Source organism: Schistocerca cancellata, chromosome 9 (genome assembly GCF_023864275.1).
Source record: "Schistocerca cancellata isolate TAMUIC-IGC-003103 chromosome 9, iqSchCanc2.1, whole genome shotgun sequence".
Classification (NCBI taxonomy): Eukaryota; Metazoa; Arthropoda; class Insecta; order Orthoptera; family Acrididae; genus Schistocerca; species Schistocerca cancellata.
This window is the reverse complement of record NC_064634.1, coordinates 304,893,690-304,915,877: the sequence shown is the minus strand read 5'-3', so window position 1 is coordinate 304,915,877 and position 22,188 is coordinate 304,893,690. Positions and strand designations below refer to the sequence as shown.

The following is a 22,188-nucleotide window of genomic DNA, read 5'->3' as shown; positions in this document are numbered from 1 at the left end:
TGATGACGTCATGATACAAGAGACTCCGAAAAAGAATATTGCACAGACTCTTAAACTATGAAAATTAAAAGTGAACAAACGGAAAACAAGAATAATGGCAGTGTCGAAAAATCTGGGATAAATGAAAACCAATATGAAAACTGATGCCCTCAGAATCGAACTGGTGAAAAAATTTCAAGACACAAAGGAATTAACGATACTAGCTGCCAGCTGGCATTGATTTAAATTAATGTGGATAGCTGGAGAAAATTTGTGCCGGACTGGGAGTGGAACCCAGGCCTTCTGCATACTAGGCAGATGCCCTGACCACTGCGCTATCCGGACACGGTGACCATCGCGAGTGCACGGTCTACTGTTGCTCGACTCCCACTAGACCCAAATATTCACAACTGAGCCACACACTATTACTGTAGTGCCTTTGCCCATTATCCTCATTACTTGTGCCATTTCGCCGATTGTTGGAAGAGTTCGAGCCTATTGTGCATATCCAGTGAAGTGTTCAATTGGTCGTTCTCACCTTAATATGTTTGCGGTGTCTGTTATTGCCGACATGATGTCCCAAAGAACAGACACAGTTTCCATCCTGCAGCCATTATGAATAAATCAAGACACAGATGAATTAATGACATTAACTGCCACTGGCCATTGATTTAAATCAATGGGGATAGTAGAAAATTTGGTCCGACCGGATTTCGAACGTGGCTCTACTGCATACGTTTTTTTCAAAATTTCCTCTAGATCTCTTCCACTTCAGGCGTTGGCCCTATCACCCACACTACCCCAAAAATCTGTTTAACCTACAAACAGAAACATCTAATGCCGCCGCCCTTTACCCTGAAAGCTAACTGGAACGGATTTTTACCACCACTTCATAATCCGGCCGTAAGCAAATACGAGACATTTTTCCGATCGTCCTATAAAAAAGAGAGGGAAAAAAGAAATGGCAAAATTGTTTTCCCGCTCCAGCGGAACAAGGGGGGGGGGGGGCGCTTTCCGCAGTGGCCAGACAGCAAGGTGTCCAGGTTATTTTCCCGGTGATTGAGGGTTAAACACCCTGTAAATACTGAAATGTCTCACGTCAATCCATTCTCTGCTCTACCTTCAATCTCTTCTCACACCCCGTACTTTCCAGCGCTCTGAAGGATGCGTAAACATGAGTGTCCAGGTTTAAGAGTCTGCAACACATCTGTCGCCGAACTTTCCCCATCCAGTCAGAGAAGGTGCTATAAAATTCACGTGGATCAGATCTATGGGATTTGTTTCTCATGCCGCTTTACAGAATTATGCACAATTCTTCCAGTGAGACTGCCTCCAAGAACGTGACGTTGAACATGTAACACGTCAGCCTCAGTTGCAAATAGAAACCAAACTTTACCCGGGTTTCAGCCAAAATAATTTGGCCATCTTCAGAAGTGAGTGACACTGAACTACTGCATGCCAAAGTTTGGCCATGTTAAGTGTAAAACTGTAGCACCGTAGTAATCAGTCGTAAATCTACATTACTTGGGCTGAAGAGACACAGCAGGCCTCACTGCACGGACGAGGTCGGTAGGTCGCGAGAGCTGCGCCGGAACAGTAGTTTAGTGTCACTCGCTTCTGAAGAAGGCCAAATTATTTTGGCTGAAACCTGGGTAAAGTTTGGTTTCTATTTGCAACTGAGGCTGATGTGTTACATGTTCAGTTATCACAGTTGCTGGCAGGGCTGCACAATGTTAAAGATTCTTAAACGTTACGTTGATTGGTTGGTTGATCTGCGGGATGGGACCAAACTGTGAGGTCATCGGTTCCATCAGATTTGGGAGGAAGTCGGTCTTGCCATTTCAAAGGAACCAACCCGGCATTTGTCTGAAGCGATCAGGATGGCTGGACGCGGGTTTGAATCGTCGTCCTTGCATATGCGAGTCTAGTGTGGAACCACTGCGACATCTTGCTTGGTAAGAATGTGTCGTCTCTTCCTGAAGGTGGGAGGTCTGTAGCACGTCCTCAAAAAAAATGGCTCTGAGCACCATGGGACTTAACTTCTGAGGTCATCAGTCCCCTAGAACTTAGAACTACTTAAACATAACTAACCTAAGGACTTCACATATATCCATGCCCGAGGCAGTATTCGAACCTGCGACCGTAGCGGTCGCGCGGTTCCAGACTATAGCGCCTAGAACAGCTGGGCCATTCCGGCCGGCAGCACGTCCTCAACGTTATTGCCACGCCGCCGACCATCTTCACAGAGAGCACAGTAATAATCTGTGATGATGTGGGAGATGATGGCCTGTGTCTCTGCATACCGCCTGTCTGCCGCAACAACAGACGCGATGAATTACCTCATACAGTGTCTCCGTTCTCTGATGACGTGATAAGAGAGAAGAACGTTCACTTGGGATGGAATCTTGCAGCCTCGCTCACTAATCTGGCTCCAGTGATCTGCAGGAGCCGCGCCTGTGTCATACGTACATACATAGAAAATGACAAACACAAACACGTACATACATACATTTTTATAATATGGGTTTTGTTGTATTTAAAATCTATTAGAAAGCACATATAACAGAATACAATGTCATGAATCTCCTTCCCTCAACTACAAAATGGTTTGCGCGTTCGTCAGTGACGCCTGTCACACTCCAGTAATGTTTCTGATCCAGGGGCGCATGTACCCGACGTCGGTGTACATCGCCAGAGGGTACTCGCAGTCCTCGTCGCCCCAGGACACGATGCCGACCTGCATTTTTCCGGACACCAGCGGACTTCCGGAATCACCGAAGCAGACGCCCTTGTGGATGTTGCCGGCACACATCATGCTGTCGGTGACTGGAAGGATATCGGCAAATATCTTACTGCAAACCGATGTTTGGTCAACGTACAGGTCCACTTTCAGCAGTTCCTCTGGCCTCTGGAAATTTTGATCCAGTCCCCAGCCGGTAGCAGTGACAGGAAGGCCTGCAGGAGCCTCTTATCCGTCTGCAGGCAGCGCGACGGGTTGGATGTTCGGTCCGAGCGGGAACGGCTCAGAGGGCTGTGAACATACAAAAAGTTTGTAACGTCTCCTGGGAAAACACATATTATATATGGTAAAAAAAAAAGAATAATTGAACTGGATGATTGTAATTGCGTGGACAATGGTTGTGTGAACTTTGTGTAATAAACAGAAACCATTATGTGTCATGTTTTATACTTGTATAGAATTATGTACCGATTTTTTAAAGATAATATCTGTATCGGCGAGTACTGAAACCGCCACAGACGATACTTATTAAATATCAAAGATGAAAATATATCACACCGCTATAAATAGTAGTGACCGAGCTTTAATTTCTCTGTCGTCTTTTTGGAGTTAGTAGGAAGAGCCTGTGACGCTATATTGTATGCTTGTGTAGCATTCTTTTGTCAAGATTGAGAGAAGAACGCCATTAGGCATTGATTTGTAAAGGTGTGTAAGAATTTAATCTGTCTAAATGTTTTGAATAGAGTTACTTAGTGAAAGTGTGTAGACTGGCCAGTGTAGACTGGCAATGGCAAGGAAAGCGTTTCTCAAGAAGAGAAATTTGTTAACATCGAATATAGATTTAGGTGTCAGGAAGTCGTTTCTGAAAGTATTTGTATGGAGTGTAGCCATGTATGGAAGTGAGACATGGACGATAACTAGTTTGGACAAGAAGAGAATAGAAGCTTTCGAAATGTGGTGCTACAGAAGAATGCTGAAGATAAGGTGGGTAGATCACGTAACTAATGAGGAGGTATTGAATAGGATTGGGGAGAAGAGAAGTTTGTGGCTCAACTTGACTAGAAGAAGGGATCGGTTGGTAGGACATGTTCTGAGGCATCGAGGGATCACAAATTTAGCATTAGAGGGCAGCGTGGAGGGTAAAAATCGTAGAGGGAGACCAAGAGATCAATACACCAAGCAGATTCAGAAGGATGTAGGTTGCAGTAGGTACTGGGAGATGAAGAAGCTTGCACAGGATAGAGTAGCATGGAGAGCTGCATCAAACCAGTCTCACGACTGAAGACCACAACAACAACAACAACAGTGAAAACTTGCATTATGATTTATAATAAGCTTGTGCGCTACGAACGAGCAAGCCGCTGCCGCGGTGCATTCAAACTGCAATAAATGAAACCAATCATACCGCAAAGAAGCGGACAGGTAATAGTGAACTAAAATGATTTCTTTCAGCTTTCGGGATTGCAGGGCAGAGCAACAGATTTTATGATGTGTTTTACATGTGGATGCGGGCTGCGGATGATATTATATTATTAACAGTGCAAAAGGATAATTTACCTTCATGACATAAAAGAAATCTTGCTGTGCGTAGTTCTGGTCTGGCAAACATTATAGTAAAAACATTTTTTCTCTTATAATAGTCTCATGTTCTCGCGTTAGTCGTGGTACTTATTGGTGTTTTAATGTTAACAAAAAGCCACTGCAAAATTTTGATGTTGCACAAATATTGCGTACTGTAACATCAGTATTGATGACGAAATAATATTCAGTAACCTTTTCAATAACTGTAAAGTAAGAAAGATATGTTGAACTTCATAGAGAATTACAGTAATGAAACAATGTTCCTTTTATAGAAAGCCAGATCCAGAATAATAAGAACATAATAAATTTTGTATTGATGAAGATTAATGATCCAAAGAAAGTCAAAGCACAGCATCCCTAAAAAGTATTTCATGACTCTTTTCGTAGCATCATATTTTATCTCATATATTAGTTGTTACGCGAGCAATAACAAGCAGACAGTGAAAAGTTACTCGTAAGGACTAGAACATCTCTATAATATATTGACTGAATTGGGAACTGTTATAACACAAACACGTATGGGATGAGTTGATTACGAGTAAATACCTCACGCGAGCTTACACTGATCACCCAGAATATTATCACCATGGACCTGGGCGACAGCAGCGTCAGCTGCCAAGAATGACAGCTGGTCAGACACACGCATGGCGCATTTAGTATCAGCGAGCGTGCTGTCTCTGTGTAGACTGGGGAAGGCGCACAATCTATCCAAGTCTGACCGAGGGCAGATTATGACGGCTCGGAGGCTCGGCACGAGCATTTCCGAGGAGTGCTGTGGTGAGTGTCCTCAACAGGTGGCGAAACAATCGTGAAACGACTTCCCAGACGCCGTGGGGTTGGCCGACCACATCTCATTACAGATATCGAACTCGTAGGCTGGGCAGACTGGTAAAACCGGGCAGGCGGCGAACTGTGGCGGAACTAACATCAGACTTTAACTCTGGCTAGAGTTCAAGCGTGTCTGAACACACAGTGCATCGAACACTGCTAACAATGCACCTCCGCAGCCAATGTTAACACCGCGACCTCGACAACTACGTTTGAAATGGGTACTTGGCCATCGGCAGTCGGCTTTGGCGCAACCGCAGAGCGTTGCATGGTCTGATGAATCCCGATACCCTCTTCGTCATGCCAATGGGAGATCGCGAATCCTTCATGTTTCAGAGCCACAGCTCTTGGACACCTGTACCGCGGGACAGAGACAAGCTGGCGGCGGCTCCCTGCCGCCGTTGGATAAGCAGCTGCCAGCAGAAAGTCGTAACTCCTAGCTCACTTATTTGTTACATAGTTTAATTCTTAATTTCTTTGCGTGTTTTTGGTACTTGCATTTTTTAATTCATAAATTTCGGGCGTATTATAGTATTTGAGAGTTGTAGCATCGCGTTTTAGTACCTCAAAAGTGTAAAATCGCGTAGTCTCCTTCCGCCGCCGAGCAGTGTGTCAGCAGTGCGCAAGTAGCAGCATTACTGCATTTACTAGGCAATCTTGTATTTTAATAACCGTTTAAATTTTGTTTCGATTTGTTTGTGCTCTCTGTGGATTAGTTCAGACGTTCTTTGCACAACAGTTTTTAGCATGGATAAGGACTGCAACTGCTGTGTTCGGGTGCAGGCTGAGTTGGCATCCCTTCGCTCCCAGCTTCAGGCAGTGTTGGCTTCGGTCACACAGCTTGAGGCTGTTGCCAATGGGCATCACTGTGGGGGTCCGGATGGGGGTTTGTCGGGGACGGCCAGCTCGTCCCACACATCTCCCGATCGGACTACGACTGTGGCTGCCCGGAATACTGCCCACATTGAGGCTGATCCCTTACCTGTGGTAGAGTGGGAGGTCGTCTCGAGGTGTGGCAGGGGGCGAAAGACATTCCGGAGGGCTGAACGGAAGGCCTCTCCAGTTTGTCTGACGAACCGGTTTCATCATCTGTCTCAGGCTGATACTGATCTTCGGCCGGACATGGCTGCTTGTCCTGTTCCAGAGGTTGCCCCTCAGTCTGCAAGATCCGGGCGGTCGCAGAGGGTGGGCTTACTGGTAGTTGGGAGCTCCAACGTCAGGCGGGTAATGGGGCCCCTTAGGGATATGGCAGCAAAAGAGGGGAAGAAAACCAATGTGCACTCCGTGTCCATACCGGGGGGAGTCATTCCAGATGTGGAAAGGGTCCTTCCGGATGCCATGAAGGGTACAGGGTGCACCCATCTGCAGGTGGTCGCTCATATCGGCTCCAATGACGTGTATCGCTATGGATCGGAGGAAATCCTCTCTGGCTTCCGGCGGCTATCTGATTTGGTGAAGACTGCCAGTCTCGCTAGCGGGATGAAAGCAGAGCTCACCATCTGCAGCATCGTCGACAGGACTGACTGCGGACCTTTGGTACAGAACCGAGTGGAGGGTCTGAATCAGAGGTTCTGCGACCGTGTGGGCTGCATATTACTCGACTTGTGCCATAGGGTGGTGGGGTTTCGGGTTCCGCTGGCTATGTCAAGAGTCCACTACACGCAGCAAGCGGCTACACGGCCACTAGGGATTGTGTGGCGTGGACTGGGCGGTTTTTTAGGTTAGATGGCCTCGGGCAAGTACAGAAAGGGCAGCAGCCTAAAAGGGTGCGGGACACAGTCAGGCCATGCGGCGACCAAGCAGCAATCGGTATTGTAATTGTAAACTGTCGAAGCTGCATTGGTAAAGTACCGGAACTTCAAGCGCTGATAGAAAGCACCGAAGCTGAAATCGTTATAGGTACAGAAAGCTGGCTGAAGCCAGAGATAAATTCTGCCGAAATTTTTACAAAGGCACACACGGTGTTTAGAAAGGATAGATTGCATGCAACCGGTGGTGGCGTGTTTGTCGCTGTTAGTAGTAGTTGATCCTGTAGTTAAGTAGAAGTGGATAGTTCCTGTGAATTATTATGGGTGGAGGTTACACTCAACAACCGAGCTAGGTTAATAATTGGCTCCTTTTGCCGACCTCCCGACTCGGCAGCATTAGTGGCAGAACAACTGAGAGAAAATTTGGAACACATTTCACATAAATTTTCTCAGCATGTTTTAGTTCTAGGTGGAGATTTCAATTTACCAGATGTAGACTGGGACACTCAGATGTTTAGGACGGGTGGTAGGGACAGAGCATCGAGTGACATTATACTAAATGCACTATCCGAAAATTACGAGAAATTAAACAGAGAACCGATTCATGGAGATAACATCTTGGACTTTAGCAAGAGTAATAGAAGGCAGGTTTCAGACTACCTAACAAATCAAAACGAAAATTTCTGTTCCGACACTGACAATGTTGAGTGTTTATGGACAAAGTTCAAGGCAATCGTAAAATGCGTTTTAGAAAGGTACGTGCCGAGTAAAACTGTTAGGGACGCGAAAAACCCACCGTGGTTCAAAAACAAAGTTAGGAAACTACTGCGAAAGCAAAGAGAGCTTCACTCCAAGTTTAAACGCAGCCAAAACCTCTCAGACAAACAGAAGCTAAACGATGTCAAAGTTAGCGTAAGGAGGGCTATGCGTGAAGCGTTCAGTGAATTCGGAAGTAAAATTCTACGAGTATGTACCGACTTGACAGAAAATCCTAGGAAGTTCTTGTCTTACGTTAAATCAGTAAGTGGCTCGAAACAGCATATACAGACACTCCGGGATGATGATGGCATTGAACAGAGGATGACACGCGTAAAGCTGAAATACTAAACACCTTTTTCCAAAGCTGTTTCACAGAGGAAGACGGCACTGCAGTTTCTTCTCTAAATCCTCGCACAAACGAAAAAATGGCTGACATCGAAATAAGTGTCCAAGGAATAGAAAAGCAACTGGAATCACTCAACAGAGGAAAGTCCACTGGACCTGACGGGATACCAATTCGATTCTACACAGAGTACGCGAAGGAACTTGCCCCCTTCTAACAGCCGTGTACCGCAAGTCTCTAGAGGGACGGAAGGTTCCAAATGATTGGAAAAGGGCACAGGTAGTTCCAGTTTTCAAGAAGGGTCGTCGAGCAGATGCGCAAAACTACAGACCTATATCTCTGACATCGATCTGTTGTAGAATTTTAGAATATGTTTTTTGCTCGCGTTTAATGTCATCTGGAAACCCAGAATCTAATCTGTAGGAATCAACATGGATTCCGGAACCAGCGATCGTGTGAGACCCAACTCGCTTTATTTGTTTATGAGACCCAGAGAATATTAGATACAGGCTCCCAGGTAGATGCTATTTTTCTTGACTTCCGCAAGGCTTTCGATACAGTTCCGCACTGTCACCTGATAAACAAAGTAAGAGCCTACGGAATATCAGACCAACTGTGTGGCTGGATTGAAGAGTTTTTAGCAAACAGAACACAGCATGTTGTTATCAATGGGGAGACGTCTACAGACGTTAAAGTAACCTCTGGCGTGCCACAGGGGAGTGTTATGGACCATTGCTTTTTACAATATTTATAAATGACCTAGTAAATAGTGTCGGAAGTTCCATGCGGCTTTTCGCGGATGATGCTGTAGTATATAGAGAAGTTGCAGCATTAGAAAATTGTAGCGAAATGCAGGAAGATCTGCAGCGGATAGGCACTTGGTGCAGGGAGTGGCAACTGACCCTTAACATAGACAAATGTAATGTATTGCGAATACATAGAAAGAGGGATCCTTTATTGTATGATTATATGATAGCGGAACAAACACTGGTAGCAGTTACGAGGGTCAGTCAAAAAGTAATGCCTCCTATTTTTTTTCTACGTTTAATTGTCAGGAAATTTAAATGCAATTACATAGGTTGAAAACCACAACATTGAGGATCATTTTGTCATTTTTCAATGTAATCTCCGCCCATCTCTACAGTTTTGGTCCATCTTTGAACAAGGGCATGTATCCCAGCACGGTAAAAATCACAGCTCTGCTTCCTAAACCATTGACGCACGGATGTTTTGACGGCCTCCTCATCTTCAAAATGAATCCCACGATGAGCTTCTTTTAGTGGCCCGAACAGATGGAAGTCTGATGGTGCCAGGTCAGGGCTGTATGGGGGATGAGGCAAAACTTCCCATCCAATTTTGACAATCTCGTCAGAGGTGTGACGACTGGTGTGTGGTCTTGCATTGTCATGCAAAAGAAGAACATCTGCCATTGATTTTGTTGGGCGAACTCGCTGAAGACGTGCTTTAAGTTTGTTGAGGGTTGTGACGTATTGAACAGAATTTATTGTGCATCCCTGCTCCAAAAAATCAACCAGAATCACACCCTCTGTATCCCAGAAAACTGTTGCCATAACTTTCCCAGCCGATCGCACAGTTTTGAATTTTTTCTTCCTCGGCGAGCTTGTGTGACGCCACTCCATTGACTGCCTCTTTGATTCGGGTTCAAAAAAATGCACCCATGTTTCGTCCCCGGTCACAATTTTTTTCAGAAACTCATCTCCCTCCAAACGGAAGCGCTGCAAGTGTTGGGAGGCTATTGTTTTCCTTGCCTCTTTATTCTGATCGGTTAACATTCTTGGAACCCACCGTGCACAAACTTATGAGTACCCCAATTGTTTAATAATCGTGATCACACTGCCTTTACTAAGAGAAATAATGCGACACACTTCATCTGCAGTCACCCGACGGTCACCACGAATGATGTCATCAACTTGCTGAATGTTGTGTGGAGTCACTGCACTCACCGGCCTGCCGCTCCGCTTTTCGTCAGTCAACGGTGTTTGCCCTTCAGCTTCCTTACAACGACGAACCCATCGTCTAACAGTGCTGACATCCACTGTCACAACACCATACACCTTCTTCAGTCTTTCATGAATGCGTATGGGCGTTTCACCTTCTGCATTCAAGAATTCAATCACACAACGCTGTCTCAAACGAACATCGATGTCGGCCATCTTACAAACTTCTGCTGTGCTGCCACCTGTTGACACAGAAAGTTACTACTGCAGTGGATTGCAGAAGAAGGTTTGAGGAATGGCGCCAAATTCAAATTTTTCACTTAACTTAATTTCTTTAAGTAGAAAAAAAATGGGAGGCATTACTTTTTGACCGACCCTCGTACTTCTGTAAAATATCTGGGAGTATGCGTGCGGAACGATTTGAAGTGGAATGATCATATAAAATTAATTGTTGGTAAGGCGGGTACCAGATTGAGATTCATTGGGAGAGTCCTTAGAAAATTTAGTCCATCAACAAAGGAGGTGGCTTACAAAACACTCGTTCGACCTATACTTGAGTATTGCTCATCAGTGTGGGATCCGTACCAGATCGGGTTGACGGAGGAGATAGAGATGATCGAAAGAAGAGCGGCGCGTTTCGTCATAGGGTTATTTGGTAACCGTGATAGCGTTACGGAGATGCTTAGCAAACTCAAGTGGCAGACTCTGCAAGAGAGGCGCTCTGTATCGCGGTGTAGCTTGCTGTCCAGGTTTCGAGAGGGTGCGTTTCTGGATGAGCTATCGAATATATTGCTTCCCCCTACTTATACCTACTGAGGAGATCACGAATGTAAAATCAGAGAGATTCGAGCGCGCACGGAGGCTTTCAGACAGTCGTTCTTCCCGCGAACCATACGCGACTGTAACAGCAAAGGGAGGTAATGACAGTGGCACGTAAAGTGCCCTCCGCCACACACCGTTGGGTGGCTTGCGGAGTATAAATGTAGATGTAGATGTAGATGTAGATGTAGATCCTTTGGGGAACATTCACGTGGGCATCCGTTTTATCCAGTGGAGTTCGTGAAAGGAACCATGACGGCCTAGGTGTATCGTACAGCAACAGCGTAAACCCCTTGACGACGATCATGTTTCCCGACGTTCAACAACATAATGCGCCATGTCACAAGGCCAGGAGTTTTATGGAATGCTTCGAGAAAAACAGTGGCAAGTTCCAGTTGATTTGATGACCCCTCAACTCGCCAGATCTAAATGTGACTCTCGACGAAATTTTCGGGAATTATCTGACTTGTGTGTGCAGATATGGTGAGAGCTTCCTCCAGCGGCCTACCAAGGCCTCGTCGCTCCCACGCAACAACTCGTCGCCGATGTTATCCGTGCCAAAGGTGGTCATACTAGTTATTAGGTAGGTGTTCACAATGTTCTGGCTGATCAGTGTATTTTCAGTACTTTTAGAAAAGTGAAAAAAGGCTCTCCTGCGCAGGAAGATGGGTGTGATTACATGACGAGTATAGGGTACGTGTAACGTCACCCAAATAATTCAATTACAGATCACAGGACAGCATTTCCAATGGCTGTGAATGTTGTGCCGATTTGTCGATCCGCAGCGATGATCTGAACTCTAGCCACGTCGGCTGTTCTACTTAGCGCTGAGTGCTGCGGTTGCCATTCTGCACCGTCTCCGTGAGCTGTAGCACACTGACCGAGAAGAGGTGGAGTGCTTAGGCTGCTCGCGAAGAGGGCAGCTCTAGTCACAGTCTAACAGGGTGGTTCCCAACCTTTCTTAGACCATTACCCCTGAGTGCACCCAGTCGTTAGCCACTACCGCCACCCTCTTCACCCCTCCCCTCTGCCGTATGTTGCTCCCACCCCCTCCTCCAGATTATCACCAAGTTCAGCACCTACGTAAACCATAGAATGAAAGACTTTTATTGGAACACTTTTATTTTTAAAATCAGGAGAGATGAATGATATTTAGTTTGTGCATGTGTAAGGGGGAGTGAGGGGGTGTTGTTAGATGAATGACGAAGGAATTCGTGGTGCCACGCAAATGCTACCTAGAACTCCTTCTCAGATAAGAAAGCTAACTATCCACAGTGGCGGTAGACACTTGTTACAAAAAATACTTCCCTTGCATTACTCCTCTCTATTGCGGCATTTGCTTGACCTGCACACTGTAACCCCATTTAAAACCAAACAAGATAAAATGTGTGCACTATACTTACTGCTCATAAATCACATGATTGCTCCAGGCTGTTAATGCTTTGTGTCTGAACACAGACATTAATAGTAATGACAGCAGTAATAGTAATAATAATAATAATAATCACAATGCCACAAATATAGAATACGTCACCTACATTCAGCAACAGAAAGATTCACATTAAGCAGAAAGGAAGGAGGAAGGGGATTTATCAACATAAAAACCTACACTATGGACAGGTAGACAATTTAAGAAAATTCTTTATAGGACGAGCAGAAACTAGCAAAATACACAAAGCAATCACTCACATAAATACATCGGCTACACCACTGCAATTTCATAACCACTTCTACAACCCTTTAGATCACATAACATCAACAGATACAAAGAAAGTAAATTGGAAAAAGAAAACACTACATGGCAAGCACTCATATCATCTAACACAGCCACACATCGATCAAGACGCATCCAACACATGGCTAAGAAAAGGCGATATATACAGTGAGACGGAAGGATTGCAATACAGGATCAAACAATAAACACCAGATATTACAGCAAGCATATTATTAAAGATACCAATACCACAACAGATAAATGCAGACTTTGCAAGCAACAAACAGAAACAGCAGATCACATCACAACCGGATGTACAATACTAGCAAATACAGAATACATCAGAAGACATGACAATGTAGCAAAAATAATACTTCAACAACTTGCCATACAACATAAACTAATAAAACAACACGTTCACACATACAAGTATGCACCACAACATGTACTGGAGAATGATGAATACAAATTATACTGGAACAGAACCATAATATCAGATAAATCAACACCACATAACAAACCTGACATCATACTCACCAATAAAGAGAAGAAATTAACACAACTAATCGAAATATCCATACCCAATACAACAAATATACAGAAGAAAACAGGAGAAAAAGTTGAAAAATACATCCAACTGGCTGAGGAAGTCAAGGACATGTGGCATCAGGGTAAAGTTGACATTATACCAATTATACTATCAACTACAGGAGTCATACCACACAAGGTCCACCAGTACATCAACGCAATACAGCTACATCCAAACGTATATAAACAACTACAGAAATCTGTAGTTATTGATACATGTTCAATTACCCGAAAGTTCCTAAATGCAATGTAACATATACCGCATAGTTAAAAGGAAGCCACGCTTGATCAAGGTCCGCGTCACTTTCCATTTTTAACCATAGATAACGACTGAGAAAGGAAAGAAATAATAATAATAATAATACTGCGTGGCCAGCCGCGGTGGGCGAGCGGCTCTAGGCGCTTCAGTCTGAAACCGCGCGACTGCTACGGTCGCAGGTTCGAATCCTGCCTCGGGCATGGGTGTGTGATGTCCTTACGTTAGTTAGGTTTAAGTATTCTAAGTTCTAGGGGACTGATGACCTCAGATGTTAAGTCCCATAGTGCTCAGATCCATCCAATACTGGGTGCAGCACAATAGTAGCCCTAATGTAGTTACTGCTGAAGAAATTTTGGAACTACTGCAGGTACTGTCTACAACTTGAGAAGACACTTCCGTAAGATATTTAGCGTGAGTTACGTATATGTCTCACTTTTACCATCAACGATGTACGGGACAAAGCACAAAATACGTGTGTAGTGGGTGGACTAAGTGTGAATCCTGTAACCCACATCGAATTAATGCCATTAATTGAGAGAAAGTAATTATTGATAACTTCTATAATCAATATTAGACTTACAAAATTGTGATAATAGTAATGATCTTCTGAAAATAACCTAAAGTCACGACTTAAACACAATCGAATCGTTTACATTTTACCCCTCAGAAAACTTCATTTCACCCTGCAGGGGTAATTACCCCCATGTTGGGAACCATTTGTCTAATTAACAGTCTGGATACTCCGTCACTTTTCTGTTACCCAGCGCAATTGCAACACAACAAGCGGCCAGGAAGTTATTCCCGTTGAGTTTGGCGCGATCCTGTGAAAGCGAATTGTAATTGCTTATACTGATTTGGAGAATGGTTTTTACAGACAGGAGCGTCTGTAGCACAATAAATTGCAGCAACAATTTTTTGATTTCATATTGATCGTACGAGTTGTCAGCCGCTACAGTACAGAATAGTTTATTTACTATTTTCTTTTAACCTACAGGTATTTACTAGAGAATGTCTTATTCTTCACGTACAAAAAACTGCCAGAGAGGCATCTTATATCTACTCAGAAACGTACAGTTTCGTTCACTACATTTCCAGTCAATTCAGTGAATGTGGAACATAGGAAACGTCTATGGAATGCAATACGTAGATTACTTAACGTAGCAGATAATTTATCACAACTGCGACTGAAGAAAAAAACACACAGACGTAATAATAAAAGAACAAAAGCAGTAAAACTATTTCGCAACACAAAAAAACCGATTCCACAATTGTTCTTGCAGCTGAGCCACAAACGGCAGCAACAAATACACTTACAAATATATTTATGTATTAGAAAATCGAGTGAAGTGCAAGACAGTGCGAGGCATTAGGCTCCCTACAAAGTTATTACATGTGAAGCGAAGTGCCTGTCACAACAAGAACAGACAACAAAAGAAATACATTCTTCCCGTGCATGAAGCATGTGTTTATATTGTCTTGTTTTCAGCAGAATAAGTTGCAATTACACACATATTCGAAAGTATTTCATCACCATTAAGTTGTAGCTTATGTACCCGAACCAGGAAGATTCGACTGTTTTACGTGTAACTCACGAACATTAATGTCTCTTGATAATTTACTAATGCTTGGAACACAATAACTATTTCAGTAATTAACTAGAAAAATAATTAAAAACAAACTTTAATTTTACGGCTGCTTTCTCGCCGCTAGGGGTGCTCGTACCGGCGCAATTAACAGACGCTAACATTCCTCACAGCAGTGAGTGGCACAACTGTATATCTTAGACTGATTCTGACTGGCGGATAGGCACAGGGTCTGTTTTGATACACCTTGATAGTGTATGCGTCGTGCACTTTGACTTGCGAGTCTCACAGAAACCTGTTGTTGTGAATCAGACTATTCACAAACGTTGGGTAGATTTGATAGCTTGTTGCAGAACTGTGTCTACTCTGTAGTGAGGGGTTCGTTACTACGAGTCATGATCAGCTATGATAGATTTCATAGCACGTTGTCGAATGATGTTTGTTCTCTTGTGAGCATTCCGTTACTCTGAGTTGCAATCAGCCAAAATAGTCTTAACAGCTAGTTGCGAAGCTTGTGCCTACTCTATTGTTGGTGTTCCGTTATTATAAATGTGTTCGCCTAATTTGTGTGTTTGTTGGTAGCTCGTTATTACGAGTTGTTGTCAGCCATGTGATTTTGGTAATTTTGGTTTCTGGCGTCGAACAATGCGGAGCTTATTGGAAGCACTGACCGCCGGTATTCGAGTGAACGTCAAGCTTATCGTCTTGTTTCGAAATTTGAAGAAGGTAGAATCATGAACATGAGGGGCATCGTAATGCTAGAACTCCATATTTCACATAAAATTGGCTATAACACGATCGCCGCAGAACAAATAGGCACTGACCTTCCAGAAGGAGGACACCGCGAGGAGTTCCACTGGCTCTGACAAGTAGATGGGTGACAACAGCTGAAATATGGCTACAGGTTTGGAGGTGGAGTGTTTGCGTAATGTAGGGTCGCAGCCATCTGTGACACTGACATTGTGTAGTTTACAACGGTGTCTCCCTTTGACATGCGGCGGTCAGACCGTCGTGTCCGTCAACAACATGGCGGAAGATAAGCACGCAGTGATTATCGAGACCCAAAATCAAGTGGAGTTATGGTTTGGCGATATATTGAATATGGCAAAATCACTCATTTGGTAACTGCAAAAGGAAAACTTAACTCTGAGCAGTATCTGGCGAGAATAATAAATCCTATAGTCATACGGTACCTTCCCAGCAGGAAGATGCAAGTCCCTGCATTAGAGTCCTCACCACGAGCCCCATGAAGAACGTACGGGATGCTTGACTCCACTGCCTCACCCTCTGGTTCGTCACGCCAAGAGGATGTCTGGTACACGGCCGAACGGTGTGTAGTTTGGTGCCAGCATCCAGACAGCAGTCTTCGGGATCCGACACAGTATCTATTCCAGTCATGGCAACAGCAGCTGGCCGAGACAAGACACAGCAACAGAGAAGTAACCGATTTTGTGACTTTTACTTGTTCCTAACCAGGAGCGAAAATGGTTCAAATGGCTCTGAGCACTATGGGACTTAACATCTGAAGTCATCAGTCCCCTAGAACTTAGAACTACTTAAACCTAACTAAGGACATCACACACATCCATGCCCGAGGCAGGATTCGAACCTGCGACCGAAGCGGTCGCGCGGTTCCAGACTGTAGCGCCTAGAACCGCTCGTCCACTCCAGCCGACTAACCAGGAGCGAATTTTATAACATCATACCTGTGCTTTAATATATAAGTTTCTTGAGTTTATGCGTGTGATGGTTCTCGCGTTTTCGTTTGCGTCGGAAAATAAACCAATTTGGTCACATATTACAAGTTCCTCATCAGGGGCGAATTATTTAGTTTTACCTGAGTGCTTCAGTAGTTAAGTTTTTGAATATTTGCGTATTAATCTAACTTATTAGAGACAATTCCTGCGTTTTCGTCAGTGTCTACAGGAGAGTTCCACAGCACCTGCCGATAGTCCGTTTATCTCGATAGTCTAGCTTTTCACGGACTTCAGTATGGGCAGGGACTGTGACTGTTGTGTGTGGATGCAAGCAAGTTGATGACTCTTTGCTCTCAGCTCCATGCTGTGATGGCTTCGGTTACATACCTTGAGGCTGCAGTGCATGGGCATCACTTTTGTGGCCTGGCTGTGTGGATCCAACAGGTGTCCAGCACATCCGAGTCCTCTGATCGGTTCTCACTGGTAGCCAGCCCAGTTACTGCTCGCACTGAGGTTGACACCTCACCTGTGGTCTAGTGGGAGGTCGCCTTAGGGCATAGCAGGCAGCGAAAGACTTCCCAGGCGGCCACGGCCGCACATAAGCTCCACGCCCCCCCCCCCCCCCCCCCCCAATGGTAGTCTGACAAACATGTTCCAGGTGCTGTCTGTGACTGGCACTGTTGCTGAGCCAGATGCCGTCGCCTGTCCTGTTTCAGAGGAAACCTCTCAGCCTGCAAGATCACGACAATCACAGAGGGTTGGATTATTGATATTTGGTAGGTCCAACGTTAGTCGCGTTGTGGGGACCCTTAGGGACATGGCCGCCAAGAAGGGGAAGAAAACCATTGCAAACTCCGTGTACATACCTGGTGGAGTCATTCCAGACGTCGAAAGGGTCCTCCTGGATGCCATTAAGAGCACAGGGTGCAGCCAACGGCAGGTGGTGGCTCACGTCGGTACCAATGGTGCGTGTCACTTTGGATCAGAGGAGATTCTCTCTGGTTTCGAACGGCTAACAGAAGTGGTGAAGGCTGCCAGTCTTGCTTGCGAGTTTGTAAGCATATTGACCATTTGCAGCATAGTCGACAGGACCGATTGCGGACCTCTGGTACAGAGCCGAGTGGAGGGTCTGAATCAGAGGCTTAGATGGTTCTGCGGCCGTGTAAGCTGCAGATTCCTCGACTTGCGCCATAGGGTGGTTGGGGTTTGGGTTACGCTGAGTATTAATTTTAATTTTAAAAAACCAACCAACTGTAAAACTTATCTGGAGCTGCATCGGCTCCACTTCGCGGCCGCGATGCGGCAGCCACGACTGCTGTACTGGAACTGACCGTAGCGTCATGAGGCCCGCCTAGGCGGACACAATACCTTGCGCCTGAGCATAAACTGTATGATAGTTACTTGTTGGGACAAGACGTGAACTTAACTCCTGACCTTGAATTTACTAGTAAGGTGAAATAAAAGGTACAGCTGAGGAAAAGGGCGTATATGTTAACCTGTACAGAATGTACTTAGATCGACTGTCTTAACATTTATGAAGTATTCATTGGTCATGATATGAGGAAGACATGTGTTTACAAGGTATGGCCTATCTAGGAAAATGTTTGTGCTTAAGCACGATGTTTAATCATCTAAGGAGAACATAGGAGTGGCAATGATAATGTAAAGCCAACATCGTCATTATTACGACTAGGCCTAGAAGTTTTTAAGACGTAATTATTAAGCACTTGCGTAGCTATGGTTACAACGCATGAACATTTTATTGACTTAGCACACAAATGGTCATGACTGAACTTCGGAACAAGTCTATATCTAATCTGTAACATCCGGCAATACGGGCCATATAAAATAGATAGTCATTATTTAAGATTAGTATATTTGACCTGAAATGGTCTAGAATCAAGTCAAAAACTAATGCACGTGCTTGATTGAGCTTCTTGGCGAAGTTATGGTTATGATTTGCAGAAAACACTGAAGTAGGAGATAATGTGGCGGCAATGGGGTACTCAATTTGCCTCCATGGAGGTGATCCACACACGTACTGTAAAAACTGTGTGTGGACCACTGCCATCATAATTCGGGCTTGGTGACCACTGCCAATGAACTTAGGCAATGACAGCGGAAATATGCTTAAAGCTAAAGTGTGACTTGACGAACATCGCTCCAGTCAGCACACTTAAAATAATTGACCGGGGATGATGACGGGAAATAGTTAGATTACGTGATTTGGCGAGCAACGCTCCAAACGTCATTGAGTAAGATCAAATCAAACTGATATGGCTAGTCTGAACCAAAACTTAGTATCCAGTAGATTGTGGCAAGGTTATGTTACCCTCTCGTAATACTTATATGGATATGACTGCCATTAATTAAGTTAATAAAAAGTTGTGTATTACTAGGTGATGGCATCACTGCTGTCGTATACGCATAGTGTTGACCACAATCGGTCATATTGAAGGATTATGTGGTAGCACCTATAACCTGTAAATGAGTAGTGACTTGGTGATCGTCATTCCCGTTACTAAACGTACATGCTGTTGACTGATGAAGTTATTATCCACTATTTAAATCAAGTGTGGGAGAGAAGGTGGACAAGGTTAAGTAGTTGGTCTTCAGCGGAGAAGGAGGGTCAGAAGCCACAATGGGTAAGGGGAGGGAGGTGGTGTTGATTGAGGTGGTGATGGATACGACCGGAGAGGATGGACTCGAAGACCTTACTGAAGACGATAGGAAGAGGAGACGGAAGGGGGTTTGTTGGGTTTGATGAATAAGAGGACGCGGGAAGTCTTCCACAGGTCAGGGTAGAAGCCGGTAGAGAGCATGACGTTGTAAAATTGGCAAAGACAGACAGGAATGAAAGGGGGCATTCCCTGAGGTGACAGTAGGTGACACAGTCGTGACCAGGGGCAGTGTTGCGTTTTGACTGGAAGATGTCATGTCATGTGCTGTGATTGGAGTGTTGATGCCGCAGGGGGGCAACTGCCCCAAGTACTTGAGACTGGGAGCAAGGGGAGCGACCGAGGTAACCGCGCATTACATGACGGTGGGGAAGGGGATTTTAAATATCAGTTCGGTTTTATAAAATAAGAATTGTTTTTCTTTTTTAGTGTGGCTTTGCTGTCTAATAATAAAAATAGTAAATACGTTATTCCTTTAAACACTGCTTAAAAATTAATGTACATTGTATAGTCGGTAGTGTCTTATAGTCCGTAATATACGGTATCGGAATAACTGCCTTACGATGGTAGCAGACACACCTCCAAATTGTAACTGTGGCCAGCTGTTGACATTCACCACAGTGCGCGTCATCTATCGGACCTGCCTTTATAAACTTCCATCCCTTCCCAGCCGAAAAGTCACCTTTTTCAACATTTAAGTACTCGGCCTAATTCTAATGGTTAAATGAGAATGTATTTTGTTATTATTTGTTGTTTATAAGGGAAGAATGTGTTTAGTACCAAATACGTAAGGAAGCATGTTTTTTTCCACAAATGTTCAAATGTGTGTGAAATCTTATGGGACTTAACTGCGAAGGTCATCAGTCCATAAGCTTACTCACTACTTAACCTAAATTATCCTAAAGACGAACACACACACCCATGCCCGAGGGAGGACTCGAACCTCAGCCGGTACCAGCCGCACAGTTCATGACTGCAGCGCCGAGACCGCTCGGCTAATCCCGCTCGGCTTTCCACAAATAACCTCGTGCCTTTATACTAATTTCCACCACTGTGGATCTGGTTCACAGTGTATAAGACGAAATGTCACCTTACTTGCACGACAACGATGTCGTTGTCGAGACTGGTGCTGTTGAAGTTCTCGTGGTAAACGACTCTCGATATGTTGAAGACGACGCCGCCACTCTCGCGTGTCGTCGAACCGGCCCGCAGCAACATCTTGGTGACGTCGTCATAGAAGCAGTGACCGGCTGACATTGCCCACGTCGTGCTGATTATGGATGCGCCGCACTCGTGCCTGACCAGGAACTGTATGGAGAGGTTCCACGGGTACTCTGATATGGTGGTCGCGTTGCCATTCACGATACGTCCATGGCCCCTCCTGCTCCAAGGCATCCTAGCTCTTGGGGCCGATAAGGCTGGTACCAACAGGCACACCACGATGACAAGTGCTCGCAACATTGTGGCCACCGAGAGTGTCCTACTCCTGAAGACGGCTTCCCTTTATAATGCCGCTTCGTGCTTAAAATCATCTGTCTGGCGCAACTGGTTTTTCCATTTACGCTTTTACCTGCTATCAGGGATATTAAAATTTGAGACCGTTGGCGTAGTACATCGTTTAAGGTCAAAGTCAGTTCTAATCTTAACAAATGAGCTCGTCTCGTTTATCGTTCTATTTTGATTCTAGTTTTTTATAAACCAGTCATTATAAACTAATTATCAGATAAGTATCACTGTATCTTGAAGAGACGAAACTCGATTGTTTTATGAGTAGTGCTAATGTGGAATGGTCGTGTCCAAGCAGCATTCAGTATCAGACAAAGAACGGAAATTTTGGTTTTGATTGCAAATCAATAGGTTAATTTTTTAATACGTCTAAGTGGAAGGGACATTTTCCCGAATAGGAAAATATAATTATTATGGTAATATATGAAACAAATGCTCATTAATCACATATATTATTTCTCTAGTCAACATGCCTTTTTCTCAACACATACCAGTCGTACAGGGATGAATGAGGTATCTTTACGAAGGTTTTGCAACCGGCTTCTGACTTTGCATACCAATTTTTCGCTAAAACTTTCTATTTGTGGAAAATTTTAACGTAAAAGAGACTTTTAACAATCATACTCAAAAAGGCACCATGGGTGCCCAGCTCATACCTTTATTGACGAAGTTAACTTACTAATCACGAATAAGAGACTCCCTTTTCTTCCCATCTTACTAAAGACACCATTTTATTTGTTTATTAGTGCTTATTAAGTGGATAATTTGTGTACAGCATTGTCATAGATATTAACCGTTACCATTGCGGTAGTCCCTTATTTCTGCCTATAGTAAAAGTTGACTTTTCTAAACGAATAAACTTTCCGAAATGACAAAAATATTTTTCATGTCGCCTTGAATTATCATTTACGTGTTGCCCTAAAGGCCTAGTGTGCATACTGTATGCGGAAGTATACACAAGGATGCCCATAAATTCATGACTGTTATTTCACGTCGTTCGGTTCTGTTTTGAAGACGGTTCCTGTTCATTCCCACAACTTCTCTTCGCCTACGCTTACTCCAGACACTCTCATTATTTAAAGATATAAAAGTGTGATTATTTCCCTTCGGTCCCCCAGTACCGGCAAAGGTCAGACGCCATAATTCAAAAGGACGCGGAGCAAACTCTTTTCTTTTCGCCCTTAGCAGGTAACAGCATTCAGAGACGTGTCGAAGATTACGTAACAGACGCAAGCTGACTGGATACGATACACAATGGATGACATCAGGTCTGCTTGCTGAAATATTGCAAAAGCTGTTCTGTGCTCTCTGATAGAATCAGCATGCGGAAAAACCTAAATTCACACGAGTACGGGGTGAGCTGTGACTCCCACGAAGAAAAAGGTTCTAAGGTTGTTCAGGGATCTTT

The 22,188-nt window shown here is 44.3% G+C and overlaps 1 protein-coding gene and 1 non-coding gene across 2 annotated transcripts; both read right to left on the bottom strand.

Annotated features, from left to right (window-relative positions):
* Positions 1 to 251: 251 nt before the first annotated feature.
* Trnat-agu (transfer RNA threonine (anticodon AGU)) lies at positions 252 to 324 on the bottom strand. The gene has a single exon. It is a non-coding gene; the product is annotated as a tRNA-Thr (tRNA).
* Positions 325 to 2,611: 2,287 nt separating this feature from the next.
* Positions 2,612 to 20,669, bottom strand: LOC126101375 (trypsin alpha-like). Its single transcript, XM_049912042.1, has 2 exons — positions 20,370 to 20,669; positions 2,612 to 2,887 (listed from the first exon to the last, which is right to left on the bottom strand). The coding sequence occupies exons 1-2, from the start codon at positions 20,667 to 20,669 to the stop codon at positions 2,612 to 2,614; spliced, it is 576 nt and encodes a 191-aa protein (XP_049767999.1).
* Positions 20,670 to 22,188: the final 1,519 nt, after the last annotated feature.